General features: G+C 39.4%; 1 protein-coding gene and 1 long non-coding RNA gene across 3 annotated transcripts in view; one reads left to right on the forward strand and one right to left on the reverse strand.

Moving 5' to 3' along the window:
- The window catches only part of PTPN12 (protein tyrosine phosphatase non-receptor type 12), a 76,589-nt gene extending 67,644 nt beyond the window's left edge, over positions 1-8,945 (forward strand). Inside the window, exons 14-18 of one of the 2 annotated variants that reach the window (XM_089524606.1) lie at positions 810-887; positions 1,313-1,404; positions 3,555-3,585; positions 7,017-7,133; positions 8,228-8,945. In XM_089524606.1, the coding sequence (XP_089380732.1) occupies positions 810-887; positions 1,313-1,404; positions 3,555-3,585; positions 7,017-7,133; positions 8,228-8,289 (380 nt within the window). In that variant the 3' untranslated portion in view covers positions 8,290-8,945. The remainder of the gene's footprint in view (positions 1-809; positions 888-1,312; positions 1,405-3,554; positions 3,586-7,016; positions 7,134-8,227) is intronic. The other variant, XM_089524607.1, reaches the window with a different exon arrangement.
- A 4,315-nt stretch (positions 8,946-13,260) lies between these two features.
- Positions 13,261-19,925, reverse strand: LOC149312425 (uncharacterized). The gene is made up of 2 exons (XR_016281255.1): positions 19,619-19,925; positions 13,261-14,099 (listed from the first exon to the last, which is right to left on the reverse strand). It is a non-coding gene; the product is annotated as an uncharacterized LOC149312425 (long non-coding RNA).
- Positions 19,926-19,992: the final 67 nt, after the last annotated feature.

Consider the following 19,992-nt stretch of genomic DNA (forward strand, 5'->3'; position numbering starts at 1 on the left):
ACATAAAGCAATTTTTTCCACCAATGTTTTGGTAGTAATGGTTAGAGTAGAGGTAGGCAAGTTCAGTCCACTAAGAGTCAAAAGAACTAGCATTCTGTTAGGTAATATGACATGTACTGAAGTAGGACCTACAGTAGTGGTTGGAATTACTAATTTTTTTCTTCTGCAAGTCTTTTAAAAATATGAAGAAAGTCTAAATTAAATCTACTTTTAAATCAAATAACAGTTTTTAACCATATTAGAATAGTAGCGTTATCAGACAGGCAAGCTCAGTGGGAGAATTAGGATTTCATATAGTACAGGAACTTGTTTTTTATGGTTGTTGGTCATTTGTGGTTGTTAGTTGTATATTGCAAGTGGACGTTTGGAATAACTCAGCACAGATACATTCAAAGAGCCCAGAGTTCTGTTCTCATAATAATCAGAATCATAATAAACATTTACTGCAAATGGCTTATTGTTTACATTTAGCTCTGTTAGTCTGTTACAGCACAAAAAGATAAGACGAATGAATCTAGTAGCACCTTTGAGACTAAATTTCAGGATTTTTGTGCATATTAATCCAGTTCTCCCAATGTACTGATGGAGTGCAATATTACAGTATCACCTGGGTTGTAATACTGTGCTCCATCAGTTGCTCCGAAAAAATGGAATAGTATCTACAAAAGTGCATGCCGAATTAGACCAATTAGTCTAAAATTTGTTACTAGATTTCTTCTTCCTATTTAATATTTAAGAACTTAGATGCTCCTGGAAATGTTTTTAAAAGGGAGGTGGTTCTCCTTGCCCATTATTTTGTGTGTATTTAGATGCAGGTGCTGCTGAAGACTCTTCTCCTCCTCTACCAGAAAGAACTCCAGAATCTCTTGTGCTTGCAAGTGAGCAGCGTGAGTTTCACAAGATATATGGATCAAACTTGTATATTAAATGGGGTATTTGGGGCGAAACTGGATAACGTTTACATCAACACATATTTAGATAGTCATTCAATTGTTCAGGCTATTTCATATATCAAGCTTGTAATTAACATGTTTGCCTGTAATAAAGACCTCCCACAGCTTCAGTATGTAGAACTATAAGTGTATCTACCACAGTACTGTCCTGTATTTTTGGAGGACTCTGCTCTGAATATGCAGTTGCTCATTATTATTTTTTACTGGAGCCTTAAAACTGGAAAAAAGAGCCATTGCAACCCTGTGTATTTTTTTTCTAGGTTGTAATTACCAATTGTCCTTTACTAATCACTTTTTTATATTGAGTTGGATATAATCACATATCTACAAATATTTTATTTTAAACTGGTTTCTCATAGTTACGACTTTACCCAAAGCTGTTATCCTTCCACGATCTGCTGAATGGAGTTTGTTACAAGATGACAAAACTTTGGAACAACCAAAATGTACAGTAAGTATGGAAGAGTTCAAAGGAACAGAGACAACACTCACAGCATATTAATAAAATAACATATAGTCTCATTTTATGTGACAGTTCCCCAGGCTATTGCTTGAATTTTGTATCAGTACAAATAGTTTGTGTCTCTTTATGAAACCTTAAAATGGAAGGAATTGCTTTTCTTGGTATCAACCTGTGTGTTCTAGCATGTGAGTCACAGAGTTTAGGCTCGAGTAAGGGGTGGGTGATGGAGCAGAATTTTCTTTTATGTTTCTTTTTAGTATTTGGTGACAAGTGACCACCTGCCCTAACAAGCCTTGTTAGGGAACACATTTGAATCACTGTATATGTAAAATTTAGCAGAGAGGTGGTTGTCTGCTCATTTTATAGCAGGAAATATCCTCTGGTTTCACTGCTTTTCATGGAGCCACCACAGTACTGAAATATTCAGATGTCTTGAGCATTTTGGGGTGAAAGAGTGAGATGCAGTGAGTAATGGGGGCAGTAAGTGATGGCATAAATTCAAGATGCTCTCTGCTTTAATAGTAAGGAGGATTTACGTTAGCTAGACCTGAGACTGCATGTTCACATTCCAGACCACATGCGTGGTTTATGTATTGACTGATTCCCAATACAGTGTATTGGAAGTGGCTGGACATTCTGGTTGGAAAGAAGTAGGCTACATAGTGGCAGAGATAACCAAAAGATACCACCAAAAGGTATCTGATACAGTTCCAGCAGTACACAAAAGATCTCTGTAAAGCTGACAATGATTTGGAAGCAACATAAGATTATTGTGTACATGAAGTAACATAACATTATTGAATAATAATAATAATAATAATAATAATAATAATAATAATAATAATGGATTTATTTATATGCCACCTAATCACTGGGAATGTACATTTTGGTAACCAGGTTGAATTGTTAATCTGATATGTAGATGAAAAATGAAGTAAGTTCTTAATCATGAATGGAGACTTCCACAATTATTAAGTTTGCCTCTGGTTGTCAGCAGGAAAACATTATGTTTTTAGGCCATGTAATGTGTGCAAGTGTGTGTGCATACCTCAGTTAACAAAGTTGATGAGTGTCTGGGCATAACTTTTTTAAACAGAAACCTTTTAGTTGTTGTTGTTAGCTACCCTAGAGTCAGTTCCAACTCATGGCAACCCTGTGGATGAGACATCTCCAAGAATCCCTGTCCTCCACTGCCCTGCCCAGATCCTGCAAGCCCTTGCCCACAGCTCCCCTGGTTGAGTCTATCCATCTGGTTTGTGGTCTTCCTCTCTTTCTTCTACCCTATACCTTTCCTAGCATTATTGTTTTTTCTAGTGATCCGTACCTCTCATTATGTGGCCAAAGTACAATAGTCTCAACTTGATCATCTTTGCTTCCAAGGAGAGTCCTGGTCTGATCTGTTCAAGAACCCATTTGTTTGTCTTCTTGGCTATCCATAGTATCATAAGTACTCTTCTCCAGCACCACATTTGAAATGAGTTGGTTTTCTTTCTATCTGCTTCCTTCACTATCCAGCTCTCACATCCATACATGATAATTGGGAATACAGTGGCCTGAATGATTCTGACTTTAGTACTCAGTTGTATGTCTTTGCTCTTCAGTATCTTCTCCAGTTTTTTCATAGCTGCCCTTCCCATTCCTAGTCTTCTTATTTCTTGACTGCAGTCTCCATTCTGGTCCATGTTTGGTCCTAGATATGGTAATTTTTCATTTCAGTTTCTTCATCTAGATTGTATTTTTGTGTGTGTGTGTGTACACACACACACAATTTGTGTATATGGGACCAGCTACTGGGCTGAAGCAGTAGTGGTGGGTGACACTGAAGTCAACTCTCACAGAGAGAACAGTAGTTTCTCTGCTTAAGTTGCTTCTGAAAGTCTGTGTTTTCTCCCCAGCCTTCCTTCACCATCCTCTCAGTACACATGCTGTTAAAAACACTTCTCGCTTTCTTGCTAGATAGAGGACAAGGAAGAAAGGTAGTGGGGTATAAAGATTTTGTAAAAAGAGGCTTCTTTCTCAGAGGGTTTGTTAACTGAGGTATGCCAGTATCTGTCTGTCTGTTATCATTTTGATTGAGAATTCTTTCATTGACTTAAAAACCTGTTTTGTATTAATTATTTAAAAATATCTTATTTCAGGGATTGAAAGTTGCTGGGCCTGCACAGCTTGGTAAGCAGTTTATTTTTAATTTAGGAGACTATACAATTTTCTTACTTATCAAGCTACTTTTATGTTCAGGGGGACACCTGGCTGAACAAGATTGCATGTGAAAGGTATCTAGGAGTCCAAGTAGATCATAAGTTGAACATGAGTCAACAGTGCAATGCGGCAGCTAAAAAGGTCAATGAAATTTTAGGTTGCATCAATAGAAGTATAGTGTCTAGATCAAGGGAAGTAATAGTGCCACTCTATTATGCTTTGGTCAGGAATATTGTGTCCAGTTTTGGGCTCCACAATTCAAGAAGGACATTGAGAAACTGGAGCGTGTCCAAAGGAGGGCAACCAAGATGGTGAAGGGTCTGGAAACCGTGCCCTGTGAGGAATGACTTAGGGAGCTGGGGATGTTTAGCCTGGAGAAGAGAAGGTTAAGAGGTGATATGATAGCTCTGTTTAAATATTTGAAGGGATGTCACATTGAGGAGGGAGCAAGCTTGTTTTCTGCTGCTCCAGAGACTAGGACCTGGAGCAATGGATGAAAGCTACAGGAAAAGATATTCCATCTCAGCATTAGGAGAAACTTCCGGACAGTAAGGGCTGTTCGACAGTGGAGCACACTCCCTCAAAGTGTGGTGGAGTCTGCTTCCTTAGAGGTCTTTAAACAGAGGCAGTATGGCCATCTGTTGGGGAGGCTGTGATTGGGAGTTCCTGCATGGCGGGGGTTGGACTGGATGGCCCTTGTGGTCTCTCCCAACTCTATGATTCTATGAATTTGACCTTAACTATACTAGGTGAGATCCATGCTTGTGTGTGAGAACAAAGTACTTCTACTTATGATGGGGAGAGGCCAAAATTGCCTTCATGGAGTGGTTCCTTAAGACTTTGGAAGAGCTTTGGTGGTGGTGGGGACTGTGGACTCTCACTGAAGGAAAACATTGGAACAATGCAGTGTGTAAACAAGACTGGCTGCTGCTCATACTTGTGTGGCTTGGCCCTGAAGCTGTATTTTTATTTTTATTTTTACAAATAGCAGCTGTCTGTGTGAGAGGTACTTTGTCATCAATTAGGATATGTTAACTTGAGGTGCTGTAAACACTGTGAGAAAAATAAAGAATATGGGACAGAGTAGTTTCTAACCCAACCATTGGTTACCCACCTGAGTTATTGAACAGGTCTATTCAAAATAGTGAATTGCTGTTTGGGGCTTTTTGGCCCAGAGGCAACTCATGTAATAATAATAATAATAATAATAATAATAATAATAATAATTTGTTTTATTTATATACCGCTATTCCAAAGATCATAGCGGTGAACAGCAAGTAAGCTAATTAGCAAGTAAGCTAATTTGCCCCCAACAGTCTAGGTACTCATTTTAGCGACCTCGGAAGGATGCAAGCCTGAGTCGAGCTTGGGCCCTTTTGCTGGTCTTGAACTCGCAACCTTGTGGTTTTGAGTAAATGGCTGCAGTACAGGCATTTAACCACTGCGCCACTAAGTACCTCTTAGTGCAAGTGCTTATATTTCAACTGGAATGTTGGTAACAGAGTGCAATGGTTTGAGCATTGGACTGTGACTCTGGAACAAGGGTTCAGTTCCCAGCTTTGCCATGGAAATCCACTGGGTGACCTTGGGTGAGTCACACACCGTCAGCCCCAGAAAACCCTGTGATAGGTTTGTGGAAAATTGCTTGAAGGCACATAACAAAATTATTCGTAACACCTATGCATGTGGAAATATTAAAAAAAACTGTAAATGCATAAGATAGTAACACGGGCAAGACATATACTGACCAGGGTGTCTAAAACCACTTCATAGTCCCTACTGGGTTAGACTCTTTTATTGAACTGCTGAATAAGACAACACTTAATATAAATCCTATTGATTCTGTGGGACTACTCTAGTAGTTACTAGCAATTGAATTTGGGCCTATATTGCAGTGTACACTCATCCCTCTTTATTTGTGACCTTGATTCTTCATGAATTTGATTAATACGTTCTCCCTAGGAATATCTAGGTCTTCCAGTGCAACACTATGGTCAGCTTTAACTCAAAGTTACACTGAAAGAAAGACGTAGAGTTTCCTAGAGAGAATACTCTACTAGGCATTTGTAGCTCCTCCAGTGCAGTTCTATGGTCAGTGTCTGTTGGATGCTGACCACAGAGTTGCACTGGAGGACCTAGAGATTCCTAGAGAGGTGTCCTTGTTATATGTGGTTTTTTTCCCATATTCACGGGAGTCTTATGCCCCTAACCTTAGCGAATATGGAGGGACAAGTTTATTAATATTTTATTTGGAAAAAAATCTCATGGTTTAAAAAAATATATGTACATTTATAGTCTTCTGACTTGGAACTTATTTCTGTGATCGGTTCCTGTGCACCTTCTGTGCTCTTAGTGTAATCAGAGTCTCCAGGTTTGGGAAGATTACATACTCACTGTCCATTGCTCAGTGTTTAGATAATCTTTGTCTTTTCACTACACGTCAAAAGTGTATGCTGGATATGTCAACTTAACCTCTGTATGGCAATGGCTACAATGTTGCAGGAAATGAGAAACCTTTCTTGTTTGCTGAAGCGCAGGATAATTTGTTTACTTAAGTGTGACACATTTGGACACAGTCAAGATGCACTGCCTGCATTAAGTCAGAAATGTTTTTGTTTCTTTCTTTTTCTTCCTGAAAAACATCTTATGACATAAAGAGCAAAGATGTGGACAAAAGACAAAAAACTGGCAGGACAGGACTGTGTATTTTTATTTATTGTTTAGAGTACTTCTACACTGCTCTTCAGTCACAAAGGCTCTCAGAGTGGCCTATAGATAGTTAATTTGACAGTTCCCTGCCCTCAGGCTTACAGTCTAAAAAGACATGTCACAAAAGGAGGAGGACATACTGTAGCAGTGGGGAAGTGGATCGAGCCCGGCACATACTGCAGTGTGGTGGCAGTTGGAATGGAGGGAGGGCCTTCAATCTGTCTCTGGAGCTAGGCATGGAGGAGCTCTGCCTGCCTCTCTTCCTCTCCTTCCAAGGCCAGGGTGGTAGCAGTTAAGATGTACATCTCCATTTGGTAGTGAAATAGATTTGCTTTTTAGTTTTATGACATGAGGTCTTGTTTTTCTTGGAGTGCATAAAACTCTTGGAAATACTCCAAACAAAATTGCTTAGAACAAATCTAAGTATTAACTAAATTATGTTTTGACAGATAGACTTGAGCTATCCCAAAGGGATAGTTTGGCTCTTCTGACAGAGGGGCTGTAAATTCCTCCAGACATCTTCATTACTAGCCCTGAAATGCTGGAAAAGAACCAGGGGTGGCACAAAAGGCTGAAACAGGGGTGGAAGGGCATTCCATTGTGTTGGAATTTGAGAGGAAAAACAATACTGATTTTAGACCTCATAATTGCAAAAACTCATTCTGCATCAATGGGTCATTTTACCCCCTCAGATCATACTGAAATGGAAGACAAATCAGAAGCAAATGCTATACCTCAGCCTCCTTTTTCCAACCCTACTGCTAAAGGAAGTCCAGTCTCAGAAGTTCCAGTTGAGACTACAGATATTGGTAAATTATAATTTATTACTTTATTTGTAGTGAGGTCTCTTGTTCATGGGTCTGCCACAAGTTGAGGTTAACTTGATGGCAGTTAACAACAAAGTTAGTAATTAATTCAGTGGAGATAAGCAAGAATATATTTGGAGAAACTATAGCACAGAATAGGGAACATTGATTATTCTAGGCTTATCATATATTTTTGCTAGATTAATGCAACAAAACGGGTTCACAAGCTCTTAAGTCAGGCTGGCCCTCCATATGTTGACTGACTGCAGCTCCCACGAGCCCATGCAACATAACTAATGGTAAAGGATGATGGTAATTACAGTTCAGCAACATCTGGATGTACTAGTTGCCTGCTTTGTCTAGATGCATGCACATAGTTTATTAACGTTAATGTAAAGATAAAAGCAGAAAAGGTAAAAGTAAATACAGATATAAAACATGAAGAAAAAGATGGAAAAAGGAGAAAATGAAGCAGTTCAGCAGTCTTTCAGTTTGAAGCCAAACAGTTCTGAATATGTTACTGTAGCTGCAAAGGACAAAGAGGAAATGAGTGGCAGAATGGGAATCCTGTCTAGACATGTACAGTGGGGCAAGGTTCCTGCCAAAACACTTAGCACTGAAATTTTCAGGCTCAAGAGAGGTGCTTTTTCAAAACAGGAAGTGACTGGAAGTTTCGATTACATTTTTCTCTTTTCAGGGAGGTGCTTTGGGTAGTCCAGAACTGTGTCCTTACAGATGTTGCTGGACTGTAGGTGCTATCAGCCCCCCACCATTGGCTATACTTGCTGGTAAAGACAGGAGTTGGGTCTAGCATGAAAAGGGCCCCAGGTTCCCCATTCAGGAATGGAGAATGTGTGGCCTTCCAGAAACTGGACTGCCATTCCCATCAGCTCCTGCTAGCATAACCAACAATGAACAATGAATGACAAATGAAAGTTTAAACAGCCCGCCTCCATGCCTGCCTTGGGTAGTTTGAAAATGGCACATATTACTAGAAATTATACATGTTCAATGATTTTACTATGGTGCATTTAAATTGATAATATTTCTGAATGCTTCTCTAACTCTTCTCTTTCTAAATGTAATATCCAATTTAGGTTTTGGTAACCGCTGTGGAAAACCAAGAGGACCAAGAGAGCCACCTACCGAATGGACATGATGCACGAACAAATGGACACATATTAAGTTATACTGGAATATTCAAGTGCCACTGAACTAGATCAATAGTTTTCCACGCTTTTTTAGGGGGGTAACTAACACAGTGTACATACAAATACACAATGGTACACTCTTATATACATCAACACAAACAGTAATATCTGCAGCAGTGGATTCTAGTATTGCAATCTGGGGCCATCAATCTGCCTTATCACACTTAGGAGAAAGTATTACATATGGTTTATTTTGTTACTTCAAGTATTATTGCCTTAATGTCTTTTGAACTTGTTACACAGTTTCTAGACATATTGATATGGTGAAACTTTTGACAAATTAAGTTTATGGACAACTTTTTGCTAAAGTTTGTTATCCTGTACCCTTTATTTTGTATATGCACAGGGCAAGCAGGTATATGATTTGATAAAGCTGAAATCATAAAGTATTAACAGAAGGTGTAAGAAATCTCTGCATGACCTAAATTTTCAAGTACCTTGTAAATTATTTGCCCTAATGTTTTAGTAAATAGTATGTTTTGTTTTTAAAAAAATACGTTGGGCACACATCCAGAGTAATAGGATGGCAGAGATGAAGATTGTAATACATTTTGTAAATTGTAAACAAAAAGTTATTTTTATATTATATACTGTTTTAACTGTTGGTCCTAATTTTGTCTTGGTTTTCATCTAGTCATGGAGAGTCCATAAGTGCCTTTGAAATATCAGATTTTTTAGCATGAATATGTTCACTGATTGAGATTAGCTTATCAACATATTTGATCTGCCAGTAAAAAAAAGAACACTTAACTCACACTTTAGTTATCCTTTTTAATATATTTCAATTAATCTGTAGAAGAATTTTCTAAAAAAAAACATTTATTACTAAATTGCATCAGATTTAATGTTACAGTATACTAATGGTGTGTATTTGTGCAAGGCTTTCAGGGCCCCACCTGTAAAGGGACTGTTGAGACAGCTTCCACTGTGCTAGTGAAAAGTAATCCCTCCTTCAGCAGCGGTGTCTGTAAAAGTCAAAGCCCTTAGAGCAACACTGTTTCTTGGCAAGATGCAATGTCAAGGTTAATGCTCATAAGGATTCACTACAAATATGCTTCTGTTTCTGTAATAGAGAATCTTTAAATTAAAGAGAACTCTTCCCTTAGTGGTGTGTCATGTGTATCACACGGAATGCAGTATACCTGAGCTATAGTTATGATTCATTAGTGTAAAAACAGAATAGATAAATGTAGGAATGCTTTGGTTTTCCTGTTCAAAAGAATCTTGTTGAGTTATAACACAATATACAAACAAACAGGTTTCATCTCTTTCCTTCAGAAAAGGTACTAAATACCTTGAGAGTTTTGGGCAGCCAAAACTGTTCTGTTGATTTTGAGATGTTCATAGGCCTTAGACTGCAGAGACAATTTTGTGGCCTTCCAGATTACGTTGAACTCCTGGCAGTCCTAGCTAATGGTGAGGAAAACTGGAAGATGCAATCTCAACACAAATGTGGATGACCCACATGATTCCCACTATTCCTTTAACTTGAAATTTAAATATACTACTCATTTCTAGACCAAAATCCATCTATTCCAGTATTAAGTCTTCCTTCATTTTTTGTTAATCAACTGTGAAAATATCAATAAACCAGAAGTGAATCTGCTTGCTTTAACAAGCACCCCGGCCCCAGAACCGTTGAAGCTGGAGGTTGACAGAAAGTTGCTGCCTTAGCAGTGCATGAAACACCTTCCAAACAGTGCAGTTTTATAACATATCAGCTATCTTCAAATCAGGTAAGGGACAAAAATAAAGATGAATTTTTGACTGAATGACATGACCAACCAAAGTTTATGGAGTTTGTGTTACCACGCATGCTCAGGACATTTCTCTAGACACATTTAAAATGTTGCCATGATCAGGGAATAAATATTTCTGAAATATGAGTGTTTTAAATTGCAATCCTGACTGTTTTCTGCCTGAGCACACCCTGATAATAGCTGTCTCAGAAACTAGCATACTTACTGAAATATACAAAAAGCATAGCAGAATACTTATAACATATGCAGGAGGAAGAGACGAGAACCTGCCATAGGTAGGTTCAAGACAGAAATACACTTTTTTTCCAGCCCTGCATTAAGGTCAGATCAGATACCTCCCCAAGAGAAATTCTGATGTGCAAACAAGAAACCCCACAATACAAATGTGCTAACACGCAAAGGCTCTTGGCTGGTGACTTGGGGAGAAAAGACACTCTGGCTCTTCTTAGGATGGATTCTAGCCCTACTGGGAGGGAAAGGTTCTTCAAAATGGGCTTATATTCCATTTTCCTCCTCAAAAATTTCAGATACTTCAAAGGTACCTATGGAAGTAACTACTGTTAGAAGGCTTTCCCATACCTTCCTATTGACTAAATGGTATCTACAGCACATGCTTCTTAACCATTTTTATTTAGTTTGCCACATTTGCTTTTTCTCTGCGTACACACACATGACTTGGCACTACACTGATAATGCATACTCCGCAGTTCTTAAAAAGCATTACAGTATTTGAGTGCCATGTCTCTTTGACAGCCTTTTGTTTTCTGAACCGTATTCCATCCTAACTGGTTGCTACATCTACTACAGTGCTTTTTAGACAGGTAAGACAATTCTAAGACACATTCAGAACAGTCTTATCGAATCCTGTAACAGGGCAGTCTTATCAACAGGTGAAATGTAAACCATAAAGGATCACTACTGCACTCATTAATGACAAAAGAACCAGATTCCTGTTCATGCCTGTTGCTGGAAATGAGAACATACTGTTTTCCTTGCCTTGAGGTTTGTTGTATACCATTCTAACAATGTATCTGAGAGCAAGTGTGCTGTAAAAAGAAAGTGGGCACAGAATCCGAAGGGTCCCCAAATGATTACAAGGAACCTGGTGCTTTCAGTGGATGAGAGTAGGAGAGTGTGGAGCCGTTCCTGTATTTGAGACTCTTCAGCAAAGGGGGTAAATCTTCAACTAGATCCAGGCTGAATTCACCTACATGCCTAGTTATCAGGCAGCTTGAAGCAGAGGCTACATGGTAAAGGTCATAGGTACCATCCTGAATTCTTGAAGGGCTTTTACCAACAGAATCTATGAAGCTTCTTGAAGGGCTTTTACAGATGGTAACAGTGGTAAATGCTATGGAAGCAGGTAGTTATCCCCACCTCTCAGAAGGCAATCAATTTGTTTTCTTCATGGCCAGCAAAAAGCTCAGAACAAGCCCTTTTGAAACCAATTCAGATACCCTATTTGCATTCATTCTGCTGTCACAAGATACACACAGCAAAAAACATGTGGCTGCACTTTAAAAGCAAACAAGTACCTACTTTTAAATCATGTCTGAAGAAATTAATTCATTAAGTATAAATTGCTACTTCTGGTCTAAAAACAACTATTAGCTAAACCAGAGGAGACCCATTGAAAGAAAAGGCATTTGGTAACAACACTTAAATAATTTCTATTGATTCTAGTTGGAAATAAACTGGATTTAGATTTGTCTTACCATATATAGAATCATAGAGTTGGAAGAGACCGCATGGGCCATCCAGTCCAACCCCCTGTCATGCAGGAAATCCAAATCAAAGCATCCCTGACAGATGGCCATCTAGCCTCTGCTTAACTCCACTACACTCCAAGGGAGTGTGTTCCACTGTGGAACAGGAAGTTCTTCCTAATGTTGAGGTGGAATCTCTTTTCCTGGAGCTTGCATCCATTGTTCCGGGTCCTGTTCTCTGGAGCAGCAGAAAACAAGCTTGTCGATCTACAAGTCGATCTCATATATGTTGGGAAGTTTTGGGGCCAAAATTATGGATTTTGATATGACCTGTGGATAAGTTGAGGGTAAAACCTAGGGGCATGTAACAAAGGATCTCAAGGATGAATGAAAGGGAAATGATGCCAAAGAGCTTACAAAATTCCAGCAAGCATCACTGTTTGTGCTCACATTAAAGGCTGGATGCATGAGAGAGTAGAGGGGGACAGTGCCTCCAGGACAGATTACACTCTTGCCTTTCACCAGGGAATGTCTCATTTTTTCAAGAGTCACAGTACGGGCACTGACTTGTGGATAAGTCGACTCAGATTTTTTGGTCAATTTTTAGACTACTATTTCTAGCTGTATACAGTATATCCAGTATTTTACATATCCCATAAAAAAGCAATATTAAAACCAGGTGCATGGTTCTGTCACGATATATGATGTTATAGTGCTGGAATAACATGCTGGTGTATCAAGGGAAATATTAGCTATGTAAAATAATGGGAGGGGCAAATGGCCAGCGGACACTGACAGACAGCTGGAAGTTTATGGTCCCTTCTTCCTGCAAACAGATTGGGCAGCTGTAATCCAGGGATGTGCTTCCTCCTTTAGCAAGATTAAATGATAATACTAGAAGGGAAGGGGGAACATGAAAGGTCACTTGATTTGGATGGGGGGGCAATTGTAGCTGGAGAAGGGGCAGTTGGATGATGGGCTTCTTAGCTCAGGGTTCAAGTGGGAAATTTCCACTGCTAAGACAAACCTCAGATGAGGAACCTCTGTTCCAATTCCTGGAATAAATTCTTTTGTTTAGCCACGCCAAGATATTCGCCTGGTTATTGGGAGCTGAGGCCCACAATCCTGACAGGCAACTTTTTAATGGCCTAAAAGTGAGGTAATGAGAAAATGACTGAAAATGGTGAATTCCATGATTTAAACATTTTTATTTAGTTTGAATTTTCTTCATATTTATGAATCTAAGCAATGTTCATAATAGAAATAAATACTATTAAATACATTTATGAATTATCATGCCATTGATCCCTTTAAGCATTACTTGGGCATTTTGTATCTTTATCTTCAGCACAGAATTCCAAGAACAGTTTCTTCTACTTCTATTAAAGAACAATTGTGGCAATTAGGCCTAGACAACATACACATTAATGTGAAAATATGTAAGAGTGTAAGCGATTTGGAAAATACCTGGTGTTCACAAAATGACGCAAGGTAAACGTCTCTGGACAGAGAAATCCCTATAGCTGCAGTCCCTACCTGTTAATTGTCCCATGCATATAGCATATCACTATACGCTTCTCAAGATAACCATAGAAAGCTCTTTGGGGAGTCAAAAATAGTTAAGGAAAAAATGGAATCAGGCTATGCTTCTGCATAGGGAGTCTGAGAGGCGTGCCTTTCAAGCTGCTTTTTACTTGATTTTTGAGGCTGGAGTGGTGACGACTCTGATCTTCTCTGTTCAAAGCTCCTTAGGGGCTCAGAGGCCTTTTTGGAGTAAGGAAGAGGATAGTAAATATTCCAAATTGATAGAACAGAGCTGAGCAGTGGGGACAATTCAATCCTTGAACATCATGAACAAAAAGAGCTAGTGTATTTTGTTCATCTGGTCTAAAAATTACAATTGCGGTTTATATTTTCAGTTAAATACAGAATTAGAACGTAACATGTTTAAACTACATTTCTGTTAGATTATGCTGGAGGCATGTGCCAACTCCTATCAAGAATGCATGTCAGTTAAACAAATTTCCCTTTGAATTTACCAATCTTGTTAAAAAAAACCTTCAATAACATTGCCATATCATTAAATAACTTAACAATGTCCTTCAGAATTAGAAACATAAACTTTAATAAACTAAATTTCAACTACTTATATCATTTCCACAATTGTTTCCATAAATTACCATCATTTCATCATGAATTTGCTGGGCATTATTACCCTTCAAATGAAGGAACTTAATCATGCTGCGAGCCTCAGTCTTCTCCATTTTACACTTTAGTCATTTCTGGTACAACCTGTAACAAAAAAGAAAAAGGACAATCAGCTGTATTTTCTCAATATCATGCACTTAGGGATCAATGATGACACTGACAAAATTTCATCAATATACCATAATAACTTCCAGGTGATAATTATTACTTTATGATACCCCCTTGTATCTCAGCCACCCATAAAAAAGATTTTGGTTTTTGGAGTATTTTTATTTTGTAATTCTGGATAAGTGAGACTCAACCTGTATTCTTTAAATTTAAGGTGGAAACAAAAATAAAACCACAATCCGACTTCTACTTTAAATGTAAAAGAGGTTTAAATAAGAACAGTCTAGGATGGGAGGAGTCTATGTAGAGTTCAGCCAGCTGTAAGAAATGCCATGGCAGACACTGTATTAGTCGTCATGGAGTTAGTGTCTACTCAATGGGGAAATTAAGCAACCAAGTTTACACACATACAGCTACTCTCAAGAAAAATCACTGGAGCACTTTCCAATTATACATCTATAGAAGCATAATGTAAGATTTGTAGGTGGAATGCACATCCATAAACAGATGCGTTCCTCAGCTTTCATCTGCAGTACCTCTACACTCTCTCTTTGCCCCTAGCAGTTCATTAGGTCTGCATCAGAAATCCTTAACACTGTTAAGACAACAGATATCTTACAAGAACGTTATGATTTTAATACATAAATATAATTACCACAGGAAAATACTGTAGGGAAATGTTCTTAACATAAAAATTCTCATGTTTTACATCCTACTTTGCCCATCCTATGTTTGCTCCTACTATATTCTTGGAAAACGTGTTTAACAAGTTTGTTCTGTTACATGATACATCCTCATCCCAGGCTACCTCCAAGCTTGATGCCCTATACTCCCCATCTGATTTTCTTCTCCTTGACTTTCTTAATGCAGTTTCCCATTGAGGCCTTTGTTTATCTGCTTGTAAACCAGATAGGAATCTCTGGCCCATCCGCTTCCTTTTTTTCTTTCTGTCTTCCCTCTCACGCTGCAACAAGGCCTTTAAAAGGTCAATGCAAGGATTTTCAGACACTTGTTACAGCAGTGTACTACTCGGCTAACCTCCCTAAAAAAATATCCCTTCCTCACTTTGGAGAGAAGACTTTATGCCAGTGGAAGCATTAAAAAACAAACAAACCTCAATCAATTGCAATAGATACAACAGTATGTAAGTTCAGTCATGCATGAATATGTATATAAGCGAATACATATATATTTCAGAGGAAGGAACTGACAAAAACACCTCTTGAGTATTCCTTGCCTAGGAAAACCCTATGACATTCATGGGGTTGCCATAAGTCAACAGGCTACTTGAATAGCAATAACATTTCTATACTGCTTATCAGTGCACTTAATTTTTCAACCAAGAAGTAAACAAAGTCAACTGCTGGTTTAGTTCCTAGTTGGGAAAAAAACCACTGTTGTGCTTAAAGCAGCGTAGCCCCTTCCAAAGTTGAGAAAACCCCGTATTCAGGGCCTTTAGGGAATGGATGAGATCCACTTAGTGAAACATTTCGCCAAAGGTAAAATGAAATCAATGTGAACATAGTGCTCCCTGGAAGCCAATGAAGTCCATCCACACTCAGTAGCTGCCCACTCAACTACATCCTTTACTCAAAACTCTTTATCAGGTCTGTTCTTTAGACCTTTAAACTTGCACACACTGTATTTATAACAGATCATTAGGAATACAAAGATTTTGAGATGGAGATGGCAGAAAACCTTTCCAAGCAGAAAGAACAAACCATAGCACAGCGAGTTATCTTACTGCAGTTTTTAAAGAAAGGAAAGAAAATGAATGCTTTCTCCATTGTTTGCTTAAGCAAGTTCAGAAATTCATTTTCCTTCATAAGGTTATGCATGTGTGATGTTTGAATTTATTTTTAAACACAAACATTTCTTTTCTTCCAAATGAAAACCAAGAACTACTGGAGGGAAGCAATGAGACCATGACATTGGTATTCCACCTCCACCCCATGGGTATCCCTTCAAGCATTTTGAAGGGATACTAGCAAGGATCTTAATACCAAAAACCAACTTCCAGCACTCTCCTTTTAAAATTCTAGTTCATTCTGCATCACTCAAGTGGCATGCATGAAGTTTTCATTGGGAACAAAAACCTGCCTCTAAATTGATATAATTTGATACAGAGAGCTTGTCTGGCACTTGATTTGGGAATCAATCATCAACACATGCAGGATATTGATCCTAGAAGTAAGGGTAGCTCTTGTGCAACCAACACTGCCAATGAAGCATATATTCCTAAGTATGTTCATCCCAAATGCTGGAATAATATTAATAGTAAGATGCATGACACATAGAACAAAATCCCATGGAGTTCAATAAGACCTACTCTCTAGTGAAGTGGACAGTGCTGCTATTTTGATTTCAAGCACATGTCTCATCTTGTCTAAAGTGAGAGGCTTGTACATCAATAACCATCTGCATATTAAAGTTAAACTAGCCCAGTGGCATCTCAACTTTTATATATATATATATTTTAAAAGGGTGTGATTTTGATAAGAACTGAAAATACCTCTTTAACTCCTTTTCTCCATAATTGTGTATCTCCTACATTAGATGCTGCCACTGTCATAAAAGTAACTTACTGATACTGATTCAACTAAGCCTGGCAAACAGACATGGGATCTATTAAATCTTGTTCTGCCAATAAGAAAGTAATGAATGCCTGCCAAGAGAGAAAACATAGTGAAATGGACAGCCAAATTATGCTTAGCTGTGTGCTTTCTTGTCAGTTGTGCTTCAGGTTTTCCAACTATTTTTTTTTAAAAGAACAACCAGAAATCTATGCTTAGGAGAAAGAAGTAGTTATTACAGCAGTCCTTATGTACATTACTGTTAATGGCTCATTTGTCTATTTTAGTAATTCTAATCTAACTCCATCAGTGTTACTGCACTATTCAATGATATGTGTGGATTTAATAGCAGGCAATATAAATAAAACTCCACTGCTAAGTCAAGATACATCTTCGCTTAATAGGCAACACGACATTTTTAGCGTTGTATCCATGAATTACTTCATCTTTTAATTTGTCCACATATCTCTCCTAAGAAAACCAGATTGCAGCATCTTGACTTGAACAGTCTAATATTTGGAGGCAGCTCAGTCTTTCATGAAGGACCAAATATACTATTTACAGATCGAACTGAACAGCTGTTTTGGAGATACGGTGCAACTCAAAACCATCATTTTTGATTATGTATTCTAGCCTAGTTGTGTGACCCCTTTCCTTGGTTATGCACATATGAGAGTGAAACAGCACCAATCTGCTCTGTCCATGAGCTCAGTATCCTTTGATGTGAATATTAACATATTCTTTTTGGTACATACTGTGCTTTCCCTATGTATATCCTTAATACACGTTTTAATCGCTCATGATAATATTCTTGAGATGAACCATGGGTTCTTCTTTAGTACCAGCTTAAATCAATTAAGGCAAAGCTTCATTTCAATGTGGCTTAGGCCTGTTACAGACTGCCAAAATAAAGCTGCTTCGGGTCTCTTTGGATGTATGCTATTTAAATGATGCATGCATCCTAAGAATCCAGAAGCTGCACCAAAGCTGCACTCCAGTGCTTAGGAACCAAGTGTGGCTTTGGCGCGACCTCCGGACTCTTAGGACCCATGCATCATTTAAATAGCATACCTCCAAAGAGACCCAAAGCAGCTTTATTTTGGCAGTCTGTAATAGGCCTTAGTACAGTAAATTGAAACGTATTATCTGGCATCTGGAAATAAGGACAAGGTATGGGCACCAACAAGAGCTTCCTTCCTCCTGAGATACGCTCCTCAGGCTGGACTCAATCAAATACTGTGCAAAGAACTACCGAGCCACCATAACATGTTTATATGGAGTATTATATGTAATATTACACCCTCCCTACTACAATAGGAAGCCTATATAGCCAGAGAGTCTGTAATTTAGACACAAGAGCCAGCATGGTGTAATGGCCTGTGCAGTAGACTACGACTCTAGGGACCAGGGTTCAAATCCCAGCTCAGTCATGTAAACCCAGAGCGTGACTCTGGGTAAGTCACACTCTCTCACCTCAGAGGATGGCAATGGCAAAAGCCCTCTGAAGAAATTTTCCAAGGAAACCCCATCGGTTTGTCGCAGATCGGAAAACACTCGAACGCACACAACAAAAACAACATTTTGGATAGCCCAGAAAAACCTGGGGTAATTCTTGGGATAGTAGCAGCAGAATCATATGCCAATTGCACTCCACGTTAATGTAGTTTTGAGCCTTCTCCGTCAGAGAGCTCTGGTGCCACAACAAACCATAATCCTGAGGATTCCCTAGCATTGAGCCAGGGCAGTTGAAGCAGTCCCAAACTGGGTTATTTCTGCAGTGTGTTTTGGACCTAGGAGAAACTGCTTGGACCCAACACCTCACCACTGGTTAGAACAGAAAGAACAACAGGGAGCCAACCCACCTTCAATAATATTCAGGAGGCGCCTTGTTTGGGTCAGAACCGTTCCTCACAACCCAGCAGCATAAATGTATGCATGCTTTCAACAGTGCCACCAAGATGGCAGCCATGTGGTGGGCCAAAACTAAGCCCCACAGAGGTAAACGGGCCTTAATCCCAGACAAGAGTGGATAACCTTGCATTCTTAACCTATTTCCTGTATTAAAACCAATTTAAATGCACGTATCACGGTCAGGAAAACAAGCATGCCTCAGAGGGCACCATCTTAGAAGAGACATTCTCTGGCCCAAGAAAGGAGGAGGAGAAGGAAGGCATCTTCTAAGATGGCAGCCGCAAACAGGCATGCATTAAAAATGGATATATAGACACTTGTTCCTCCATTTTTGCTAGGGTTAGGGGCACAAGACCCCCGTGAATATGGAAAACACCGCAAAGAACAAAAACACCATGTATTTTACCTGAGAGGACACCTCTCTAGGGATCTCTAGTTCCTCCAGGGCAACTCTGTGGTCAACGTCCGACAGACACTGACCACAGAACTGCCCTGGAGGAGCTACAAAGGCCTAGTAGAGTATTCTCTCTAGGAATCGCTAGGTCTTTCAGTGCAACTTGTAGTTAAAGTTGACCATAGAGTTGCACTGGAGGACCTAGAGATTCTTAGAGAGAACATATTAATCAAATCTGCAAATATCAAAGGTGTAACTATGGAGGAATTAGTGTGTTTGTTTGTGTGTATATGAAAGGCTTGGCGCCCTTCAAGAAGATCTATCTATACGTACATCTATATCTATCTAGCTATCTATATGAAAGGCTTGGTGCCCTTCAAGAAGATTTATCTATATCCATCTATCTATCTATGAAAGGCTTGGTGCCCTTCATGAAGTTACAGATAGGCAGATAGATAGATCCATCTTCTTGAAGGTCGCCAACCCTTTCAAATGCACATATGGGGCGGGGGGAGCTTACAAGTCCCGCTCTGGTGCCTCAAGCAACGACAATTTCCCAGAATTCCACAGCAGGGAGCCAAGGCGGCTTTAAAGCGGGCTCAAACCGTATTATTCACCATAGAGGAGAACACCCCCCCTCGCCGACGAAAGGGAGCTGTACAGCCTCCTCCCGCTCGCTCTTCCCCGCTTCCTCAGGGGACTCCCTTCCTTCTTCAGGGGAGCCTCCAAGAAGAGCAGCAGCAGCAGCAGCAGCAGCAGGCCCTCCTTCCTCTCTCACAAACTGCGCCACACTGAGGCAGAGACTCTTACAGTCAGTCACAGCCAACCCTATTCCCCTTATTATGGAGCCCCATTGGCTCCTCCCGCTGTCTGTCTCCCCTTCTCCCCAGTCCCCTGGAATCCCATTGGCTCCTTGCGCCGTCTCTCCTCTCCTCGCCCCGTTCCTATTGGAGGGGAATGTCGCTCTAGTCCCGCCCCTCCTCCCTTGCCC

This window comes from Sceloporus occidentalis, unplaced genomic scaffold (assembly GCF_023333645.1).
Source record: "Sceloporus occidentalis isolate IW3139 unplaced genomic scaffold, rSceOcc1.0.p SCAF_5, whole genome shotgun sequence".
NCBI lineage: Eukaryota > Metazoa > Chordata > Lepidosauria > Squamata > Phrynosomatidae > Sceloporus > Sceloporus occidentalis.